At 36.8% G+C, this 22,719-nt stretch overlaps 1 protein-coding gene across 1 annotated transcript in view; it reads right to left on the reverse strand.

Annotated features, from left to right (window-relative positions):
• LOC150110581 (uncharacterized) overlaps window positions 1-22,719 on the reverse strand; it is an 851,360-nt gene that overhangs the window by 22,009 nt on the left and 806,632 nt on the right. Inside the window, 1 exon segment of the mRNA XM_090402114.1 lies at window positions 20,873-20,963. Coding sequence (XP_090258240.1) covers window positions 20,873-20,963 — 91 coding nt within the window.

Below are 22,719 nucleotides of genomic sequence, written 5' to 3' on the forward strand. Positions count from 1 at the left end.
TTAGCCCAAGGGCACCATTAGGACTTTAGGAACAATATTAGTTTCTTGCTTTCTTCCTTATTTGCTTTTGTTAGAGCCTGTGTGCACATACCATATCTTTATGTTCCTGAAGATGGCAACGTGACGTTGCCGAAATATAGAAGTTATTTATTAAAGTTACCTTTAATTAATATACTTTATATGCATTGTTAATTCCGTAAACTAATTACCAGTTATGTATGACCAACGTATAAGCCTTGCTACTATGTTATTATTATTACGTAACACCTCCAGGGAGTCCAAAGGCTCATTGAGGGAGGTCACCTACTCTACAACTCTCCATCTCCACCACTCATTTCACCAATCACAACTATCTTCATCATCTACATCAACGCTATCTACCACTGACCACCACTAGTATTTTCACAGACAATCACAAACATCCATGCCCATGGCAGGATTCAAACCAGCAGGCCTTTTGGTTGGAGAGCAGATACGCTAACTACTCGACCAACCAGGTCAGCAACGTGATGCACAATATATAATTGGTTGGGAATATTGCAGTAGGTGGAGGAAATAAGGGGTCTTGGAGTGATGCTGGACATGGACCTAACATTTAGTAGATACTAAAACAGTGAAGAAATGAAAATGGCTTTACTGATTTAGTATGTTTTAGTTTGACATGTTGGTAAGGATTTTTTACCAGATTAAAATAGAAGAAAATTTTCATAGGATAAAGGAGGAAAAGTATGGAATGAGAGGTTATAAGGAGAGTATATGGGAAGAATGTACATTAACAGAGGAGTGAGGAGGAATTGTTTTTTGTGTTGGGTGGATTGTAAATGGAATATATTTTCTGAGACCATATTGAGTGCATAAACAATGAATGAGTAAAAGTTAAAAGCTGTTATGTCTTCATTATAATAATAATTATCAGTAGTGAACTCTAAACAACATAATTTCTAATTTTTATTCAGAATTATAGACCATCAATAATTTCAAAAGAAATATCTGGCAAAGAAAGAATTAAAATTATAAATTTATAACAATGGAAAATCATCATTATCTCAGACTCATAATATGAAGGAATAAGATTTAGAGAAAGAGTCATTATTTTGGAATAAAATTTATTTATTACAAACCCACTAAAGTAATGTAAAAAGAGAAACAGTAATTCCTAATTATAAAATGAGCAATACAGACATGTTTAATTCATATAGTAAAATATACTACCTAATCAAAAATATCTGGATATCCCCTTTGTTGTAGTGGACATAGCTATATACATCACAACCATGTCTGAAACAGATATAAAAGGAAGCACATGGTCTTGCAGTCTTCATAGATAAATCATAACAGCTAACTAGACCAAACTGAAGAGCTCAGTGATTTTCGATGTGGCATTATCATAAGATGACATATAATTGCAGCAACTTAGTTAGGGAAATTTCTGCCCCAATAAGTGATGTTATGGTGAAGAGGAAATACCAAGGAGCAACAACAGCACAATTGTAAACTGGTGGGCCACATAAAATCATAGAACAGGATTGCTGAAGCACATGTCACAAAAATTTGCCTGTACTCAGTTGAAATACTTGCTACCATGTTAAATGTCTCTGCAAACAATGCCAGTACCACAAATGCTCATCGGGAAGTGAAGAGCATAGGTTTTCATGGTAGTGCAGCTGCAAACAAGCCTAACATTATCAAAGGTCAATGCCACTCATCAGGTGGAGTGGTGTAAAGCTAGATGCCATTGGATTCTGGAGTGATGAAGCATGCTTTACATATGGCAGTCTGATAGGTGAGTCTGGGTTTGGCAGATACCAGGAGAATGTTACCTGTCTGAATGTGTTGTGCCAACTAAAATTTGGTGGAGGAGGCATTATGGGCTGGGGCTGTTTTTCATGGTTTGGACTGGGCCCCTAGTTCCATTGAAAAGGAATCCTAACACTATGAATATCTAAACAATTCTGTGCTTCCAACTGACCCATCTGACACTCATCTTAATTCCTATCTTAAGCGCATCCAGTGATATATGCATGATGCTAAACAAGAGAGAGAGAGAGAGGAGAAAGTAGGCATCCTTGCCTAACTCCCCTGCCTACACATGAAGCCAATTAGTGAATCTAACATCTGTTCTTACCATGGTGTCTTACTCAACGTACAAGTTAACTACCAACCTAATAATGTGTTGAAGAAAACCCATTAATTTCATTACTTCCTACAATTTCACATGCCAAAACCTAGTCAAAAGCTTTGGAATAGTCTATGAAGCATCTTACCAAAAGGAGTGTGTGTGTATGTAAACCCTTTATACTTCTCAATGATCTGTCTAAGGCAAAGAATCTGATATCTGGTACCTTTATATTTCCTGAAACCTGCTTGTTCTGCAGGCATCTTCATCTCAACTTTGGCCTCAATCCTATTTAGAATGATCGTCAATAAAATTTTGCTTGTGAGAGAAATTAAACTATTAGTGCAATAGTTCTTAGAATCCTTCATGTCTCTCTCTCTCTCTCTCTCTTCTGCAGTGGTATGAATACCAACTTCTTCCAGTCTCTATGCTATGAACCTGTCTCCTATATCCTTGTAACTAATCTACGAAACATTCTTATTCCTCCATACCTGTAGCCTTAATTAACTCTGCTGGGATCCCATCTGCATCTTTATTGCTGTTAAGCTCCTTAACTGCTCTTTCAACCTCATGCTTAAGTGAAGGTGGTTCCAGATCGAAATTCTCCTGGTAAGAGGCTTCTTCTGAATTGTTTTTATCCTTCCTGCTGTACTTTTCCCAACAGTTCTCTTTCTATCCATTTGTTTATTTACAGATCTTCTGTTAGTGCTACTCCTTTCCCGTCTTTAGTAACATTCAATTTGGGCTTAAACCTGTGCTTAAGTTCACAAACTAACCAAAATGCCTTGTTTTATAATTTGTGCTTACTCATCTGGAACTCCATCTCTTCACATTTCTTAACATAATAATTTTCCCAGTCCTGCCTGATGACTAGGAAAATTATTATGTTAAGTTCTTGAGTTCCTGTTTCCTTTCAATCAGATATCATGTTGAATCTGAGATCCTTGGGTCTTTTGGTCTTCTTATGCTGAGCTGAGATTCTTAGCTATAGCCTGTATTATAACCTTGACTCCATTCCAAAGCATTCCAGTATTTTCTCTTCTTAGTTTCCAAAAAAAGCATCCAACTATTTTGATGTTTCTTCTGTGAGCCCATTAGAGATTACCCTTACATTTAAACTAGTGGGGCAGGACTGGCTTGAAAGGTAAAAAGAGGTCTTGCCATAGTTTTCCTCAGAACCACAGTATCACGTGATGCTTTCAATCACCTCCTGAATAAACAACTACCACACCATCCTGTCTTCTGAAATGACCTTCTCCATTCCATCTGGTCTCTGTAATTCCCAGGACACCAATTCTATACTCCATCTCTCTAAACACAATTTTGAGTGCCCATCTATAACCCCCCCCCCCCCCCCCCCCACACACACACAATACATTTCATATGCCTTTGTAAAGTTCATTATATTCCTTATTCAGAGTAACACTGGATTATTGTGCTGGAGATTAATATGCTTCTTGAACATGACCCTCTGCCTAAGACATGGCTTTAATCATTCTGCACAACAGTCAATGCTGCATGAGATGTCACTATGTCTTATGTCACTATAAGACATACCCCTGTTAGGATTTTGAAGTGAAGTCAGTGCAAGAAAAGGTGGTACGTTGCTAAGGCCTTTCCAAATAATGGGTAGAACACCCACTTATCCTTGGTCCACAGATTCTTATTGTTCATTTGAAGCAACTTTTTTATAGCTTCTCACATCTACTACCTGAGGGACATGCCTGGTAGGAGTGGGTTCTTCCCCCAGGTCCATGGATGTCTGATGATGATGATAATAATAATAATAGAGAAACTATTCAGAGAAATCAAAATTTGGAAGACCAGATCAGAGAGAGAGAGAGAGAGAGAGAGAGAGAGAAAAAAATGACTACAAGAAATGAATAAAGTGGGGATTTGGCATAACTGAAGACCAGGAGTTGAAGTTCAGAGGGCATATTACAAAGGTGGCTAAAATAACTTATCAGAGTACTTGGATGTTAAAGAACACATTGACAAGCAGGGATGAGAGATATTATTATTCCTCTTTATAAGGCTATAATAATGTAAATATTTATTATTATTATTACACCCTACATGGAGTTGGCAGACTCATCATGGGAGGTTCATTTAATTGACAACATATTTATCATGTAGAATCTTAAAATCCTTAACACTACTTGCATTAATAACACATTCTAGTAATGCAATCCATTCACTGACAATTCTCCATGTAAAAGTCTACTCCTCACACCCCTCTTAACCACACATTTACATAACTTCTAGGGATGACCTCTGGTTCTTTCCCACTCATCTTGTACTATTTTTATAATCTCCTCTGGATTAATCGGATAAAATCCTCTCACTAACTTAAATGTCTCTATCATATCACCTCTTTTCCTCTATCCACCAAACTCTGCATATTCTCTGCAATACACATCTCTTCAATCTCTCTCCATAGCCAGCACTCCAAAGTCTTGACATTGTCTTAGTCACTGGTCTCTGGACCCTCTCCAATGTCTCCACATCACATTGAAAACCAGGTGACCAGATCTGAGCACAATAATCCAAGTGTGGTCTGACCAGTGCCTTATACACTGGCACAACCACTTCCTTATCTCTATTAGAGTACTTTTTATCATAGCAGCACTATGAAGTGCAGTCTTTGCAACACTATCACTCCCAAATCTCGAATCTCATCCACTTCCTGCAGTATACCACTGTCAACATAGTACATAGCCTTATATTTCTGCACTCGAAAATGCAATACCTTGCACTTATTTATATTAAAACTGCAACCCTTTGTCCAAGTCAAACGTCTATTAAAATCTTCATGTTAGGAAGAATAAGTAGCAATGATGATGTTAATTCCTTTCATGAAGATTTTAATAGACTTTTGACTTGGACAAAGGGTTGCAGTTTTAATATAAATAAGTGCAAGGTATTGCATTTTATCCAGTCCACATGATATATCATTTACAAACAAGTTAACCAGCAGGGGCCCAAGAACAGAACCCTGGGGCATGCCATTGGTTACCCTCCTTTTTTGAGACACTGCTCCACATACACAACTTGCTGGTATCGTTCAGAGAACCAATCTCTGATCCATCTAACCAATATATGAGGTGTGGCTAATAAATAACGAGACTGGTTGCAAAAATGTTGTTTATTATTACAATTGTACAACTTAATTGTTATCCCCCTCTCTATCTATACACTGTTGCATATGAATTTTCCATTGTTGGAAGCAGTGCTACAAATCATCAGGTGTTATCTGCTGCCGTTTTCTCCTTTACTTCATCCATCTGAAAATGGGTGCCCTTCAATACGGAATTCAACTTTGGAAAAAGGTAAAAGTCAGCTAAGTCTGCCAAGTAAGATGGATGGTCCAACACTGGGATATTCTTATCAGCCAGATACTGCTTTACAGACAGTGCACTGTGGACTGGAGCATTGTCATGATGGAAAATCCAAGCGTTGTCTTCCACAAATCAGGTCTTTTTCTTCCTCACTCATTCTCTCAGCTTGGACAGAGCCTCAAGGTAATAATGTGGGTAAACTGTCTGATCCTCTGGTACCCATTCAACCATTACCATGCCACTGATATATAAAAAAAAAAAAAAAAAAAAAAAAAAAAAAAAATCAACATTGCCATCAGTTTTGACTTGCTCATTCTTGCTTTTTTCATTCTCAGTGACGTGGCCGTTTTCCAGTGTATTGATTGTCTCTTTGTTTCTGGATCCTACTGGAAAATCTATGTATCATCACATGTCACATTAATCTCAATTTCACAAGGAATTTCAGATTGATGCGCTGCTTGAGTGTAAAGTTAGACATTATTCTGGCAAAGCAACTTCACACATGTGAAGGTTGTCTCTTTGTTTCTGGATCGTACAGGAAAATCCATGTCTCATCACATGTTATATTAATCTCAATTTCACAAGGAATTTGAGATTAATGCACTGCTTAAGTTTGGCGTCATTTACATTAGCATGATATACGCTGATAAAGTGCTCGTTCAATAATTCCACTATGTCCTTTGTAAGTGTAAATCTGCTGCCATGATTATGTACCAGTGTTAATCTGCCATAATTATTCTTCCTCTTGCTTGCCATATAGTGGAAAAATTCCATTCAGTTAAACTTGACCAGCCAATCTCCTCTCACACTGCACCTTTTCTTTCTTTACCATGCTTGTCACCTTTCTAGCCTGCACTTTATACTCTTCACGGATCCGATCACCACAAACTGTCTTGTACCTCCTCCGTAAAATTTCTTTTCCAGCTTGCTTTATTTCACTGTTCATCCATTTCACTCCTACTCTATTTACTCACTTAATCCTTGATATGAAATCATACATTGCTTTTGTCAGATACTGATTTGTGAGTTTCTGTGCATTGTCAATATCTTTTCAGCTCCGCTCAGCTCATCGAGCCATTGTACTGATGCTAACTGACTACAGAGCTTTCTATAAACACATGTTTTATACTTCCACAAGCAGTGGCAGACTGACCAGTGGACCCCATTAAACATTAGACAATATGTTAAAAATGTTAATGACCTTTTAGTAGCATGAAAATATAATAGAAGTTCTTATTATATCTTACTATATGACATTATAATGTTATTACCATAATGTCATATAGTAATAACATTATTACTGTATGCAATAAATACGTTGTATTACTAATTTAATAAAAAAAAAATTAATAAAATCACTTTTCGAGGATACTTTATATTTAAGAATATAATAAAAAAACTGAAAAAATAATTCTGATTCGGGTTACGTGAGGCCGACGCATACGTTATACAGGCTCGGATCTTTAATATTACGATTGCACAATGAAGCTTAGCTGGGAATCCCAGCCTGGGATTGTGACGTGCAGCCGGAGTCAACTTTATATTGAGCTATTGCATACATTGCAAAGACAGCAATATTTTTCATTGCGTCGGCCTTGGTTTGAGTGTGCTTCATCAGCCTTCACCTCGTTCTTGCTGTGTTTTATAAAACGTATGTATTTAATTAACATTTTTTATATATTGTCACCCTATGCTCTTTAATATAAATATAATGTATTTTCTTTCATTGTATAAAATTAGTATAAAAATACTAGATAGTAAATATATTTAGGCTGCAGTCTCAAATAATAATATATATGCATAATGCAAATTCAATAAATAATGATACCTTTTATTTACTCTACAGTTAAAATTACTGTGATTGTTAAAATTGTTGTTAATAATAGATGCACCTATAAATCATATGCAACTATAAATCATAAAAAAAAGTCATTTATTCCTTCTGTGTTGAAACCAGAGAAGGAATGTTGTTAGTTAAATTTTACATAATAAAACTTCATTGTATTACGTGACACCTAGAGGAAGTCCAAAGACTCATCAAGGGAGGTCACCTACTATACAACTCTCTGTCTCCACCACTCATATCCACCAACTACACCAACATCATAATCTATACCACGGCATCTACCACCCACCACCACTAATATTTCCACAGACAATCACAAACATCCATGCCCATGGCGGGATTCGAACCCGCAGCCTTTTGGCTGGAGAGCGGATACACTCAGCCAACTAGGCTGGCAATTTTTTAATATATATTAAATTTTTTTAAAAATATTTTTATTATTTTAAAATATTATTTTTAATATATTTTTTAAAATCATAATTATTTAAAATAATGTATTATGTTGTAATTATAATATAATATCACACTGTTACTGTTAATATCAGACGACGTGACAATAGCAGAACACTTTCTATCTTGAATTTATTTCCGATTCTGCTGTTGGGCCAGTGAGTTGACCTTGACTTGAGGTTAAAATACATGCATATTTATCAAAATTGCTTAATGAAAGTACAGTAACATATTCTTAATAACAAGATTAGACTATATATAAAATTTCAGAATGATTGAATTAATTTGAAATTTTGTACGACTTGACAATGGTCGTTATTCTGTCTGTTATGTGTGATTTCTATTGTTTCTTATTTGCAAGTGAGAATCCAACTGGTCCACAGTGCAGCATTAACATTGATGTGATGACTGTCTTTTCGGGTTTTACATTGTGGTGAGCCCAGGGAATACAGCTGGTTCTGAAGTAATTTTAAACAATACTTTTAATGCAGACACTGTCTTTTCCCAAGTGGCGAGCATAATCTTTCAAAACCAAAGCTTATTAAAACTTATTTATGGTCTACAATGGCCAAAATTAGATTGGAAGGTCTTGCCATAATTTCAGTTGAACATGAAATCGGTCAAAAATTAGACTGGCCTTATTTGTGATTTTGCAAATATGAAAGCAAGAAAAGTTTCGTTTTAAACAATAGGTTTACATTTTAACAGTGAAAATGTAAATTAACTTATGTTAAGACATGGCACATGTTCTAAAATCTAAAAAAAATTATATTTAACATAGTTATGTGCTTGTGATTTAGCAGTTCTTTATTCTACAGGACATGATGAACATTACTAACATGTAAGTTAATAATAATATATTATTTTCTTTCTTTCTTTTAACCCTTTAATCGTGTTCGATGAGTACACTCATCATGTGAAAAAAATAAATTACCCTTTCTGACAAAAATTAAAATTTTAATAAAAATGAAAAAATATATTTCTCTTATATATTTTTATATATAAAGGAATCTAATGATCAATGATTTTTTGCATTTTTTATGAAAATGATGTTAAATGTGAAGCAAATAAAATACCATTGCAACAATTCAAATAATTTCTTGTGAGAACTCTGCAAACGGCACCTAATTTTCCCCAAAAAATAATGAAAATTCTAAGAAAAACTTTTAAAAAATATCGTGCAATGCATTCCTAATCTGTAGTGTTTTTTAGCAAATCGAATCCGATTTTTTACAAGCTCTAATAGTACCACAAATTGCTATACTTTTCTCTATGTTTGCAGATTTTTCACGATTTTTAAAAAACAATATTTTTTAGGTTGTGTTGATAGTATTTGTGATATTAATGAATTTTGGAGCAATAAAGTTATTGATTTTTCAAATAAGCTAACTTTTAATAATTGTCACAATGTTATAATTTAATTAAAATTTACAGGAAGTGCATTTGCTCTGTGTTTGACAAATATACCCATCTTTGCTTGATTTTAATTACCCATGCAGATGCACATTTTCAGAACAAAATTCCACATTTGAAGGGTTAATTGTGTCTCTCTTTCTGTTAAAATCATAGTTTATGATAATTTTTCATTACCTTATGAAGTTTCTTTAGCTAATGCTACTATTTAGAATTTATTATTATTATATTATTAAGAGAGAAGTAATCTCTCAAGAGAGTCAGAGACTCATCGAGGGAGGCCACATACTACACACAAGCTATCATACTTATTCTTGAATTCATTCACACTGTTTGCACTCACAACATCCAAAGGCAATTCATTCCAATCAATGCACCACGCTCTGCAAGCAAAATCTAGCCCTCATACCCTTCTTGGCGTCTTTCATTCTCAACTTCCAAGGATGCCCTCTCGTACTTTCCCCACCCTCCATAAATTGAAAAATTCCATCAATTGAAATCCTGTATGACCCTTTCAGAAGTTTGTAAGTCTCAATCATATCACCCCTCTTTCTCCTGTTTGCTAGTGTCTGCAATCTACAAATTCTCAATCTGTCTTCATAATCACTATTCCACAATCCTGATATCATTTTAACACTCTCCTTTGTACTCTCTCCAATATATCAGAATCACAACAAAAACCAGGAGAGCAGACCTATGCACAGTACTCCAAGTGAGGTCTTATCAAGGATTTGTAAAGAGGCAAAATAACATCCTTATCTTTACACATGAACATTCATTTCAGCATTGCAATTGTCTTTTGAGTTGTATTTGCAATCTTTGCCACATGGCCCCTGAACTTCAACTTCCTATCTATTAACACTCCAAGATCCCTAGCCTCATGAGTTTTTTCTAGGCTAATCCCACCAATATAATACGACATCAGATAGTTAATCATGCCAAAGTGAATGACTTTACATTTACTGACATTGAACTGATACCCGTTTTCCCATGCCCACAATTCCAACTTATTCAAATCATTCTGCAAAGACTGCATATCAGCAGCATTCCTGATTATCCTACCTATCTTTGCATCATCAGCAAATAGCTGTATACCACTTGTCAAATCCTTTCCAATATCATTAATGTACAGATTGAATAACAGTGGACCAAGCACTGATCCTTGTGGTACACCACTTGTTATTTTATTATTTTATTTATTATTTTTTTATTGTTTTTATTAATCTTTGTACTGGTTATAGGCAGTACTACCCTTACATCACGTCCAGACATCTTGTCTAGACTTGATATAGGCCTAAGCCTTTACAAGTGTTTTACTCTATGCCTGTTCTAGTTATCATTGTAGTCATTCTCTGGTGGCAATGCCATGCCAACAGTGTGCCCTGTAGGGCCCTCAAGGAAAGAACTTTTATATCCTTCTGCATAAGCTCAAGCTGTTTTAAGTCTTTATAACTATCTGCACTCCGTACGCTATGTAAAGAGATGGTGGCTCTGGTAAACCTCGGAGTTTCCCCATGCTCCTCCCGTATTTTACTAACTAGATCTTGGTTATGCTTATTATAGTTTACCTTATTATTATGGCTATAGGCTAGTGGGTGCCCTGTTCCCACCACCTGGGCATCGACTACCCAAACATCACCATCTCTTTTAATCACTAAGTCTGGCTTATGCAAACCCACAGAGGTCCTATAATGTGGTTCCACCGCGGTCTTCCAACCTTTGTTCTTAAAGCGGTTGTTCAGAATGGAGACCATGGCATCATGCTTCCATGCATAGACCCCATGGGTGTGGAAGCAATGCTGGGCTATATGAGACAATGTCTCACTGTAGTGGTAGCCAGCACTACAGTTTGAGTCATCACTACCCCATCGAGCTGTGTGGGCTCGAGTGGGTTATGCAAAAGCATATTGATCCTTGTCCTGATAAGGTCAATATACTCGAACCCAGGGAGGAGTTTGGTGCCATCCCTTACCCAATCATGCTGGGGAGGCACCAGATATGACTCTTTTAAAGGAGAACGATCTACAGAAGAGTGCAGCAGAGATGTCCATCTCTTGTGTTCTGCAGGTGCTGACTCAATTACGGTACCTTGATAACGGGACCAGCCTTTAGTCCCTCCCTAAAGTCTTCTTGTGTTAATGGGCTATAGAAAGCCTCTCTGTAGATAGGGAAGAAGATACTTCTAATTTCGTGATAATGGACAGCCGCAGGCATGGGATCACCAATCTAAGACCTCAATATCATAGGATGGTCATCATCAGTGAAGTGTGGAGGTGTAGTAGAAAAGGCTGTACTCCAAAATCATCATATAAGTTTGCTAGAGGTAGAGGGGAAGCACCGTCAAGGATGGTTTTGGCACATTGCCCTCTATTCTTTTTATAGAGGGCCTGCATAGCTCCTCTTCCTCTGCTTCCTATTTGACAAAGTCATTGTAGAATGAGACGTATGCTGATGTTGACGAGGCATCAAGTGTTGGGAGAATTCAGCATGGAGGTAGTCATTTAACTGATCTGTGATATCCATTCCCAGAAGGTAAGTCTGGATGAGAGATTTAAGAATTTAATGGTTATATTTCAGAAGAGGAGGATCAGCTAGAGATGATGTCAGTCTGAGATTCAAAGCCTCTTCTTCAACAGCAAGATGGTGGCTGGAAGATGGATGGAGAGGTAGGGACAGGAGATACGGAGATATTACCTGTCCCTACCTGTGGCGGATGGGATGCCAATTCTTCAACTAAGGCTTTGTAACTGGCTTTCAGTCTATGACACTTGATGGCATCCAAAGATCTTAATAGCAACACCTTAAATAAAGCCTGATTGGTTTATTTATCCCTCGAGCCATCAAATCAATCTCATGAGCGGCAAGGATCTTTTCTTCTTCAGCAGTCCAACATGCTTTGATGTGCTCAGTTCTTATTGCAGCATTGGCTTTGGCTGGATGTTTCGAGGTGCGATGCACACCAAGGCTGACTGCACTGGAGAATGCACGATCAGAGACCTGACATACGAAGTGCCTGAGATTTGGAACTCCTTGACCACTGGAACAAGCATGATGAGAACTTGAAGAAATGGGTTGATGACAGTCCTTTCTTTTAACTTTCTTCAAGTTCTCATCATGGTAGACTGTTGCTAATAATATTGTATAACTCAAACCCATTTCCTCCAATTTATGCAACAGTCTACCATGCTGTATTCTGTCAAAAGCCTTAGCAAAATCCAAAAGTATCATGGTGTATTCGTTTCCCCTTGTCTAGTTCAATGGCAACATTGTTATAGAATGTGAGCAAGTTGCTAAAACATGACCTTGCCTTAGTAAACCCATGTTCTTCATTACAAAGTAGAGATTCACTGTCAACCCATTTCTGAATGTGGGCCCTAACCAGTTTTCCAAAATCTTCACCACCACTCCTGAGATACTAATTGGTCAATAGTTGGACACATTAGTCTTTGTACCGCCCTTATGCAATGGAATTACCATACATTCCTTCCATTTCTGTGGAATCTTCCTTGTTCTGAGACTCATATTAAACATCCTGGTCAAAGGAATGGTCAAAGGAAAAGAATTCAGCAATAGGGACTGATGGAATATCAGCATGTGTGCTGAACACTCTTTTAGCACACATGCTGATATTCCATCAGTCCCTATTGCTGAATTCTTATTCAATTTGTGCAACAGCTCTAATACTTCGGTCTCACACACCTGCGTTTCTTCATCTAGTGAAGAGGCAACAGTGAGCTCAATGTTACGTTCAACAGGTTGACAGCTTTTAATGAAATGGGCACTCATTAACTGAACAACCTCTTCTTCATCTGTAATCCTCATGCCATCTGGATTTAGAAGAGTTATATTTTCATATTCATTCTTTCTTTTACTTGCAGCATATCAATAGAATTCTTGTGGGTTGTTTTTAACATGCAGAACCAGTTTCTTTTCATACTCAGACTTTGCTTTCTGTACAACAGTTGTGACTATTCTAGCCTGCTGCTTATAACGTTCATAACAGATGTTATCCTTATGCAAACGGTATTCCTTCCACATCGTCCTTTTCTTACGAATCTCTTGCTTAATAAGATTACACATCCACTTGACTCCTACTCTAATTATTCTTTGAACTATCGGGACACACTCTGATATCGCATCATTTAAATATTGTTTAAATGCTTCCCATACACTGTCGATATTCTTTCCATCCAGCAACCGATCCCATTCCTCTGAACTCGCTATACTCCTCAGTTGGTTATAATTTCCTGCTTTGTAGTTCAGCATGTAACCTTTTCTGAATGGAACATTCATAAACTTAGTCACTTCCCAAGTGAGTACCGCATGATCACTGTCACCAACCGGGAGCAGAATAGTTATGTCTTTAACTGAAATGCCCTCTGACATAATCAAATCTAACACTTTTTGACCTCGAGTTCCTTTTGTCATATGCTGCTTGAGGAAGTTGTCCCGCAACAGCTTAATAAATGCATTTTCATTCTTCTCATGAGATTTTACTGCTACCCAATCAATACTTGGATAATTAAAGTCTGTCTCCCATTATGATTACTCTTTTCGAGCTCATCTTTTCTATTTGGTGATGCATTTCTTCATCACTAGCAACTGATCCACCAGGTCTGTAGCAACACCCCACAATGTAACTAGTCTTGTTAGATTCCACCTCACACCATATGACTTCAAACTCACTACCATATGAAATGTTGTTAGTAGCAATACTAGAATCATAGGTCTCAACTCATCCGATATCATTAGCAGCATGCTCCCTCCTCTCCTATCCTCTCTATCTTTCCTAAAAATACTGTACTCTTGGCACTTGATACCAGTTAACATATTGTTGTTAACTGGTTGGAACATATTGACTAAGGCAACACACTCTATCCTTTTGTTTCTAATACTACTTCTAGCAATCGTGTACAGACACAATAATCTACCTGTTGTTCTTTTGGATTGTCTTGTCTGCAGTCTGCCTGAACAGTTGGACAACTTGCAGATCTCAATTCTTCTCTAATGCCTTACACATGTAGACATTTTTGCACACATTATGATGGGTCCAAACTGGATGAACACAAACCCAAAATCGTTCTTGCCTCGTCAACATTTCCATGATAAAGCCCATTCCCATCATTAACACAGTTATATGATATTGTTGCTCTTACATTCACACCATTCCTCCCATTATAATTTAGTTTCCCTGTCTCTCTGTGTTAGGTGTCATACCAGTTATTAGTTTTTCTAGACTCTTGATACCAAATGCATTCAGGTGTTGGCCATCCCTCTTATAGAAATCCAATCTTCCCTCAAACTCACTCCACACATCCAAATACTCACATCCATTCCTTCTACATAGCATATGCATCAAATCGTTTGCCATCATAGCCCTTCTTTTTAATTCATTTTTATCATAGTGAGGTAAAATACTAACGATTTTCACTTTCTCCTCTTCCAACAACCCTCTCTCATAGTGAACTTATTGCCAGTTAAATCATTCGTACCTAGATGAGACATGTTGAAGCCTAGCTTAACATCATGGCTTTCAAGACATCATTAAAAGAATTTATTTAGGGGGAATGGTGGCAAAATATGCTATTGCACTGGGTGACAAAATTCCTAGGACTGGCCCTGACAACACATGTCAGAAATGTTCAGCAATTTATCAGTGTGTTTAATGATGGCACTATAGATAATTTTTTGCATCTTCACTAATTAAAAAGAAAGAAGCGTTGAAGCAGAGGAGTACTGTCATGAGGATTGTAGACATCATAAAAATGTTAGGCAAGCAAGTAATTCCTTTTGAGGTCACTCTGGATAATGAGGTTCTGAATCATGGCAATTTTTAGCTACAGTGCAGGTGATGGCAAAATATGACCCCATTATGGCAGCTCATGTTTCTACAGTACAAAACAAGTCTACACAAAGAATCAAACAATTAGAAAACAAGGAAAGGCTCAAAGTAAAAGCCGTGGTGAACTTGTTACATACCTGAGTAAAAACAACTATTAACATGTTAATCCAAATTATGGAGAATAGAATAAAAGAAAGAATTAGTTGTGAAGTTTCTCAAGCAAAATATTATTCTATTCAAGTTGATTCAACACAAGATAATGCATCCATTAATCAGTTTAGCATTATTATTCGGTATGTGCTTAAAGGTGTTATCTGTGAGTGACTACTTTAATTTGTACCAAGTAATGATGGTACACGACAGGGACTTTTTGATCTATTGACTGAAACATTACAGAATCTTAAAATCGATCCCAAAAAATGTTTATCTGATAGTACAGATGAAGCTGCAAGCTACCATGGCCAGTATAATGGTTTACAAAGTAAAATTACTGATATGGCTGATCAACATGTTCATATATGGTGCTATGCCCATGTCTTGAATTTGGTGACAACTGAAGCAACAAAATGTTGAAAGCCTGCAGTTTCTTTTTATAATTTGCTCCGGAATTTAGAAACTTTTGTGAAAACATCATACATGAGAATGGCCGTATGGATGGAAGTTGTTGGAAAACATCTAGGACAAGAAAAAATGAAACGATTAAAGCTAATTGGTGAAACAAGATGGTCAGGAAAATTCAACGTAGCAACAACTATACTTAGATGTTTTGATGCTGCTGTCAGTACTTTTATAAATCTACTGACATGCGTATCAATGATACAAGATTCAGACAAGTGTGATGAAAAAACAAAACAAGAAGCAAATATTTTACTTCAAAGTCTTCTAAAGTTTGAAACAATATTGACAGCATTTACTTACTTGTATATATTTGAAACTACAGCCTCGTTATCAAGTTATTTACAGACAAGTGGTTTAGATATGTTTACTGCATGGAGTTTAATAGATTCAGCTACAACAAAGTTGAAGGAACAGACAAGAACATTTGATAATGTTCAGAGCAAGGCATTGGAATTTGTAAATAAATGTAATAACATAGATTTCACAGTTGAATATGGATGAAAATCAAACATTGGAAATTGACTCTTTGGAAACAGCATTGCCAGTTAAGAGGCAGAGGAAGAAGAAAAGAATGGCAGATGAGCTTGTAGATGATGAAGAAAATTCCTCAGACTCTTTAGCTGATTTTCGAGCGGCATAAAGATTTATCCTGCTTGCACCCAACAAAGTTTAAAACTATTGCAGAGAAGTGCCCTGAAGCATTGGAAGGTATTAATAAGCTATCTCCACAAATCAGCAAAGATCAAGTAATATTGGAATTGTTTTCTTTTGCTTCGAGTTTTGATGTGTTAAAGCTATTGCTTAATGATGGTGAGAATATGGATTCCAGTTGCAACAAGTGTAAAATTTGTAGCACTTGTCCATCGTGTGTATAGTACTAAAAATTCTATCATCCAACAAACTTCATGACAAGGCATATGATAACCTTTATGAACTTTTTAAAGTCATCTTCACACTATCAGTTACTCATGTCCAATGTGAGAGGATATTTTCAAAGATAAAGAATCATGAAGACAAGGCTAAGAATTTCACTCTCTGAGGAGAACTTGGAATCATACATGTTGCTATCCATTGAAAAGGAATTGTTAGATGAATTGGATGCAGAAGCAATTATTGACAGATTTGCAGAATCATCTATTGGTCTTAATATAGTGGACTGCATGAAATATGCTTTTGAACTACCTGTTTACACCTGTTAATGTGTAAAATGTTCAGTACAAACAAATTATTTAAAAATGTCCACCATTTATTTAAAATTAAAAAAAAATTAAAAATTCAATTATAACAATCTGTATTTACATTTAGTATCTATTGAATACTGCCAGTAATATGTACAATATATGTACACTGTAATTGGTAAAAAATATACATTTATGTCGCCAAAATTTTAATTGTACTTTTTTACCAGTTATGTATTTTTTGAAAATTTTATTTATTTCTTATAAAAATTAAAGGATAGCCTTATAGTTGTGGATGAGCGACCCAGTCCATATGTATCCATTTTTGGCAGTTACCATTTCTTGTTTCATCACTTCTCCAACAAGCACCTCATGATCACTCTCACCAACCAGTGGTAGTGTCAACAATTCATTAACAACTACATCTTGTGAAGTTATCACCAAATCCAAAACATTAATTCCTCTAGTTGCTTCAATCACATGGTGCTTAAGATACTTATCTCTCAGAAATTCCACAAATTCACTCTCCCTGTTCCCCTATACTATCTCCTCCTTCCATTCTGTATTTCTGTAATTAAACTCTCTCATCAAGTTCACCTTCTTTTTACATACCCAACTAATTTGCCTAAACATTTCACAATCGTTAGTCTCTGCATTCCCTGGCCTATAACAGCATCCTATCAGAACTAACCCATTTTTTCAACTTCACACCACACAGAGATTCAAAATCTGTGCATGCTCTATCAGTTTCCACACTTTGCAGACACAATTCCTCAGCAATCATTAACATCACTTGGCCTCCTCTTTTCACATTTCTATCCTTCTGGAAAACTATATATCCTTCTATTTCTATTCCCGACACCGCATCCTCCTCAGACAACCAAGTTTCACTTATTCCAATTATCTTTGCTGAAACTGACTCAATCAATACAACAAACTCAGTTCTTTTCTTTCAAATACTCCTTACATTTGTGTACAAACATAACAATCCCTGTGTCCTTGAGGCCATTCTACCAGACCCACATTCTCTATTCTAGCTGCTATACCACACAACTCTCTCTTCGGTCTGACCACTCCTGTTTTTCTGTTCCTGACTCTGATTTCCATTCCTACCTATCTCATCCTCACCTGTATGCATTCCATCATATTGTGCTGATGCAACCACATCTTCAAAATCCATCTTCCTCCTGTCATACAATCCATTTATTTGTGCTGTCCTGCTTCACAAGTAGAATCTGATCATTTTCTAATAAAACAAATAAAGCACATCTGGCTAACTGTGTATTTATTCACCTGTATTCCTTGGGGGTGAATAAACGATGATGGAGAGGAATGAGATGAGTTACTAATATTGTGAAACATCTATTTTGACAGATACTCTCTGTGAGGATAAACCAAAGGTCTGTGAGCTACAAAAGCTAGTCAAAGGCAAAAAGGAGAAGATATAATAGAAACATAAGTTATGCAAGGGGTTTCTAGAATTAAAATAGAAGTTTTTTTTGCTCATAGAAATTGTGCAAGAGTGTTAGCAAGGCTGTGAAGACTAGATTATTTGCTTGAAGGGTAGAGAATGGATGAAATGTGTTGTCAGAGGAGGTTTGAGTACTTTGTCAGTGAATGAGTTCAAGAACTATGACAGGTATGGTATGAACACTGAACACTGGTTAGTATGGGCCTCCCACAATAAATTTTTGATTCCATGAAAATGCCTATGAAAATTAGCAGATAGGTTTGGATATTAGATTAGTGCATTGGATTAGAGACTGGCTATCTGATAGGTATTATTATTATTATTATTATTATTACGGGCAACTCCAGGGAGTCATTAGACTCATCGAGGGAGGCCCCAAATCATTTTCATCACAACTATTCGACATTCATACAGTATCTATCATACCTCGCCTTAAACTCATTCACTGTCACAGTATCCACCACAGACTCAGGGAGCGCATTCCACTCATTCACTACTCTAAAAGTAAAGAACCCAGCTCTAACACCTTTACTAACCACACTTTTGCCCAGTTTCCATGGATGTCCCCTAGTCCTCCCACAACCAGCCCTGTTCTCAAAAATATCTTCTGAATTAATTTTATAGAAACCCTTCAGTAATTTGAATGTCTCAATCATATCTCCCCTCCTCCGCCTATCAACCAATTTTTGCAACCCACAAATCCTCAACCTGTTCTCATACGGTTCATTCCACAGACCTGCTATCATCTTGGTCACTCGCCTCTGGATCCTCTCCACCTCCTCCCCATCAAGAAGAAACCTAGGTGACCAAATCTGAGCACAGTAGTCGAGATGAGGTCTTATCAAGGCTCGATACAGAGGAACAATAACCTGCTTGTCTCTGCTTGTCAACGTATTCTTCAGCAACCAAGTGATTTGATGAGCTGATTTGGCCACTTTTGCAATGTGTCCCCTAAATTTCAATTCCTTATCCACCAACACTCCTAAATCTCGTGCCTCATCAATTTCCTGGAGCACGGTTCCACCAATGCAGTAAACTGCCTCCCATCTTTTCACCCCAAAATGCATAACCTTACATTTTGCCACATTAAATTGACATCCATTCTCCCTAGCCCAGACCTCCAATCTATCCAAATCATCCTGCAAAATTTTGACGTCATCTGCATTCACTATTGCCCTACCCAACTTCGCATCATCCGCAAACAAATGAACTGTTCCTCTCAGATCCTTTCCTATATCATTTATGAACAAATTAAACAGCAGTGGTCCAAGAACAGATCCTTGTGGTACACCACTAGTCACAGGCCGTCTAGTGGACTCTACTCCTGAGTAAACCACTAAGTATCAATAAGTTGTGTATGGGGTACGATATCCAGGAAAAGGAAAGTCACTAGTGGAGTGCCTCAAGGGTCTGTTTTAGGGCCATTGCTGTTTAACTTGAATATTAATGATATTCGCAAAGATTTGGATGGGGATATTCAGTTGTTTGCAGATGATGCAAAGTTGGGATGAACCATAAAGAGTAGTGAAGATGTTGTGGCCTTACAAGAAGACTTGAATAAATTGAGTGATTGGGCACGGAAATGGGGATGTGAGTTCAATGTTGCAAAAGTACGGTTTTAAAATTTGGAAAACAAAGATGGGATGCAGAATTTATGCTTGGTGAGGATATATTGTCGAAGGTGGAGGAAATAAGAGATCTGGGGGGGTGATAGTGGATAAGGATCTGAAATTTAGGGGACACATAGCCAGAATGGTGAAGCCAACACAAAGGCTTCTGGGAATGATGTGAAGGACACTGACTTGTAGAAGTAGGGAGATTCTTGTTCCACTGTAGAAGGCTTTGATTAGGCCACACATGGACTATTGTGCCCAGATTTGGTCACCGGGTTATCAGAAGGATGAAGAGATGTTGGAAAGGGTCCAAAGGCGACTGACTAAGGTAGTTTCTGACCTCTGGAACGTCGAGTATGAGAAAAGATTGAGAAGATGTAATTTGCAGAGTCTGGTGGACAGGAGGAAGAGGGTAGATATGATAGAGAGGTAAGGGGTTGTTATAGGATCAATGCTGGAGAAGTTCTACAGAGAATAGTGGGAGATCAGGGGAGAACCAGAGGTCATCCCTGGAAACTGTATAAAGAGGGTGTGAGAGGCAGGTTTTTTTCTTGCAGAGTTGTGAATGATTGGAATGCCTTGCCTGAGAGTGTGGTGTCAGAAGGAGTTTGATTGTGTTTAAGACACAGTATGATGAGATGTGTGTGTGTGATAAAAGGACCTCCCAGATGAGTCTTTGACTCCATGAGGTCTTGGGGTAATAATAATAATAATAATAATAATAAATAATAGTAACGATAATGACACACACACACACACACACACACACACACACACACACACACACACACACACACACACACATTGTGTGTTTACCTTTAGTGTTTGTTCAGGCACTTCTCATCCTTCCAAATTTTCCCAAGTTCTTTCAAAAGGACCTCCCAGATGAGTCTTTGACTCCATGAGGTCTTGGGGTAATAATAATAATAATAATAATAATAAATAATAGTAACGATAATGACACACACACACACATTGTGTGCTTACCTTTAGTGTTTGTTGAGGCACTTCTCATCCTTCCAAATTTTCCCAAGTTTAGACTTTTTGATGTTGTTGATTTCTTTCTTTCCTGAACAAGCTAGAAATAAAAAATAATTGATTATATCTATTATAAATCAAGATTTTTTCCCCCGAAATGATTTGGCTAATACACATGTCAGGGAGTTATTAATCATTTTTAAGTCTCACCAGTCTGAATTTTGCTACTAAACAACAGACAAAATAGATGTCAAATGTATAAGTAATTTATAAAGATGTGGAGCAATGAGATATTACCATATATTTTAAATTTTGAGGGCATGTACAAAATGAATTAGCTATACCTTTGGGTTGACGACTGCAAGAATCTTGCAAATGGAACCCCCAACACTGTGTGTGTGTGTGTGTGTGTGTGTGTGTGTGTGTGTGTGTGTGTGTGTGTGTGTGTGTGTGTGTGTGTGTGTGTGTGTGTGGAATGAGGATAAGTGCTAGTCCATTGCATATTAAAAAAATTAGAGTAAAATGGACCTTATCAGATTTGCATCATTCATAATGTCATCCACTTGACAACATACAAGACACCTGAAGCTTCCAATTTTACTATGTGACACTGCTCCAACTTAAGGTATTTCTTCATAATTTCCTCAAATTACTGAATTAGTTAGTGTCTCTAAATATTTAAAGTTACTCCTCTGCAATGACTCCTCTATTTCACTGTAGATCTCTTTTTGTGTCTGTATATTTTCTGCTTGTTCTAAGACAATAAATGCACATACATTCTCATATATTATGTTTTCTTTCTACACATCTACACATTTTTTTCTCCAAAGTTTCTGCACAGAAGTGGCACTGGAGTCACAAGTGAATGTAGCAATAGATTTGAACTCTGCTAAAAAAATGTTTTTAATTAGTATATACTGTTGCTTTTTATCACAAACTTTGCTGCATTTTTTTCAGTTTGGATATAAGTGTCTTTCATTAGTGTTGTTGTTGGAATATTTTGTTATTTATATTGTGTTTTGCTACTTGTTTATTCTTACTCCTTCTGCTTCTGAAAATAGAATCCATAAAGAAGCACACGTCAGCAGCATGAAAAGCTTTGGCAAGAAAATGAAAAACGAAATGAAACACCTAGAAGAGGATATTAAACATTGAAAAATGAGACTGGCTGATGGGAATGCGAAGGAGGAAGTTAATATTATGAAGAAAGAGTCAAAGAATAATCATGTATCATTGTATGAGGACTCGATCATTAGAGGTGTGATGACTAATAAAGTGCACACAACACATGCTTTCCTGGTGTAACAAATAATTGATACACTGCAAAAAAGAAAAGACTGGGCATCAAAATTAGTGGTAGTCATAGGACAAATGATTTAGTTGGGGAAAAAAAGGATGCCAAGGATGTCGATAGAGATTTGAGGAAATTGTTGCAGCAGGTAAAGAATAATAGTGTTATTAGAAAAGTCATTAGCATGTTGCCTAGATATGACAATAGTGAATTAGGAAGGAGAGCAATAATCATGAATAGCGAGATGGCTGAGTTGTGTGATGCAAAGGATGGTTCAATTTGTAAATCTATAGAGTGAATTGGAATGGTTTAAAGTTGATGGATTGCATTTGAATAGATTGATGGATGTTTTGTCACTTGGCTATATTACCAATTATATATTTGGTTTAATCCTTTATCCAAGTTTAAGCAAACAAAGTTTGTGCCGGAAGTATCTTCAGGATGGGACAACTTGTGGCAAAAGTGGACTCAGTTCTGATCAATTTCCTTAGTATCCCATAATGCAAAGCACATCTCCTAGCATTATATATGTTATGCATTATGGGAAGGGTTTCCCTGTTTAAGT

This window comes from Typopeltis vanoorti, chromosome 1 (assembly GCF_054136105.1).
Source record: "Typopeltis vanoorti isolate ZY-2024b chromosome 1, IOZ_Tvanoo_1.0, whole genome shotgun sequence".
Classification (NCBI taxonomy): domain Eukaryota; kingdom Metazoa; phylum Arthropoda; class Arachnida; order Uropygi; family Thelyphonidae; genus Typopeltis; species Typopeltis vanoorti.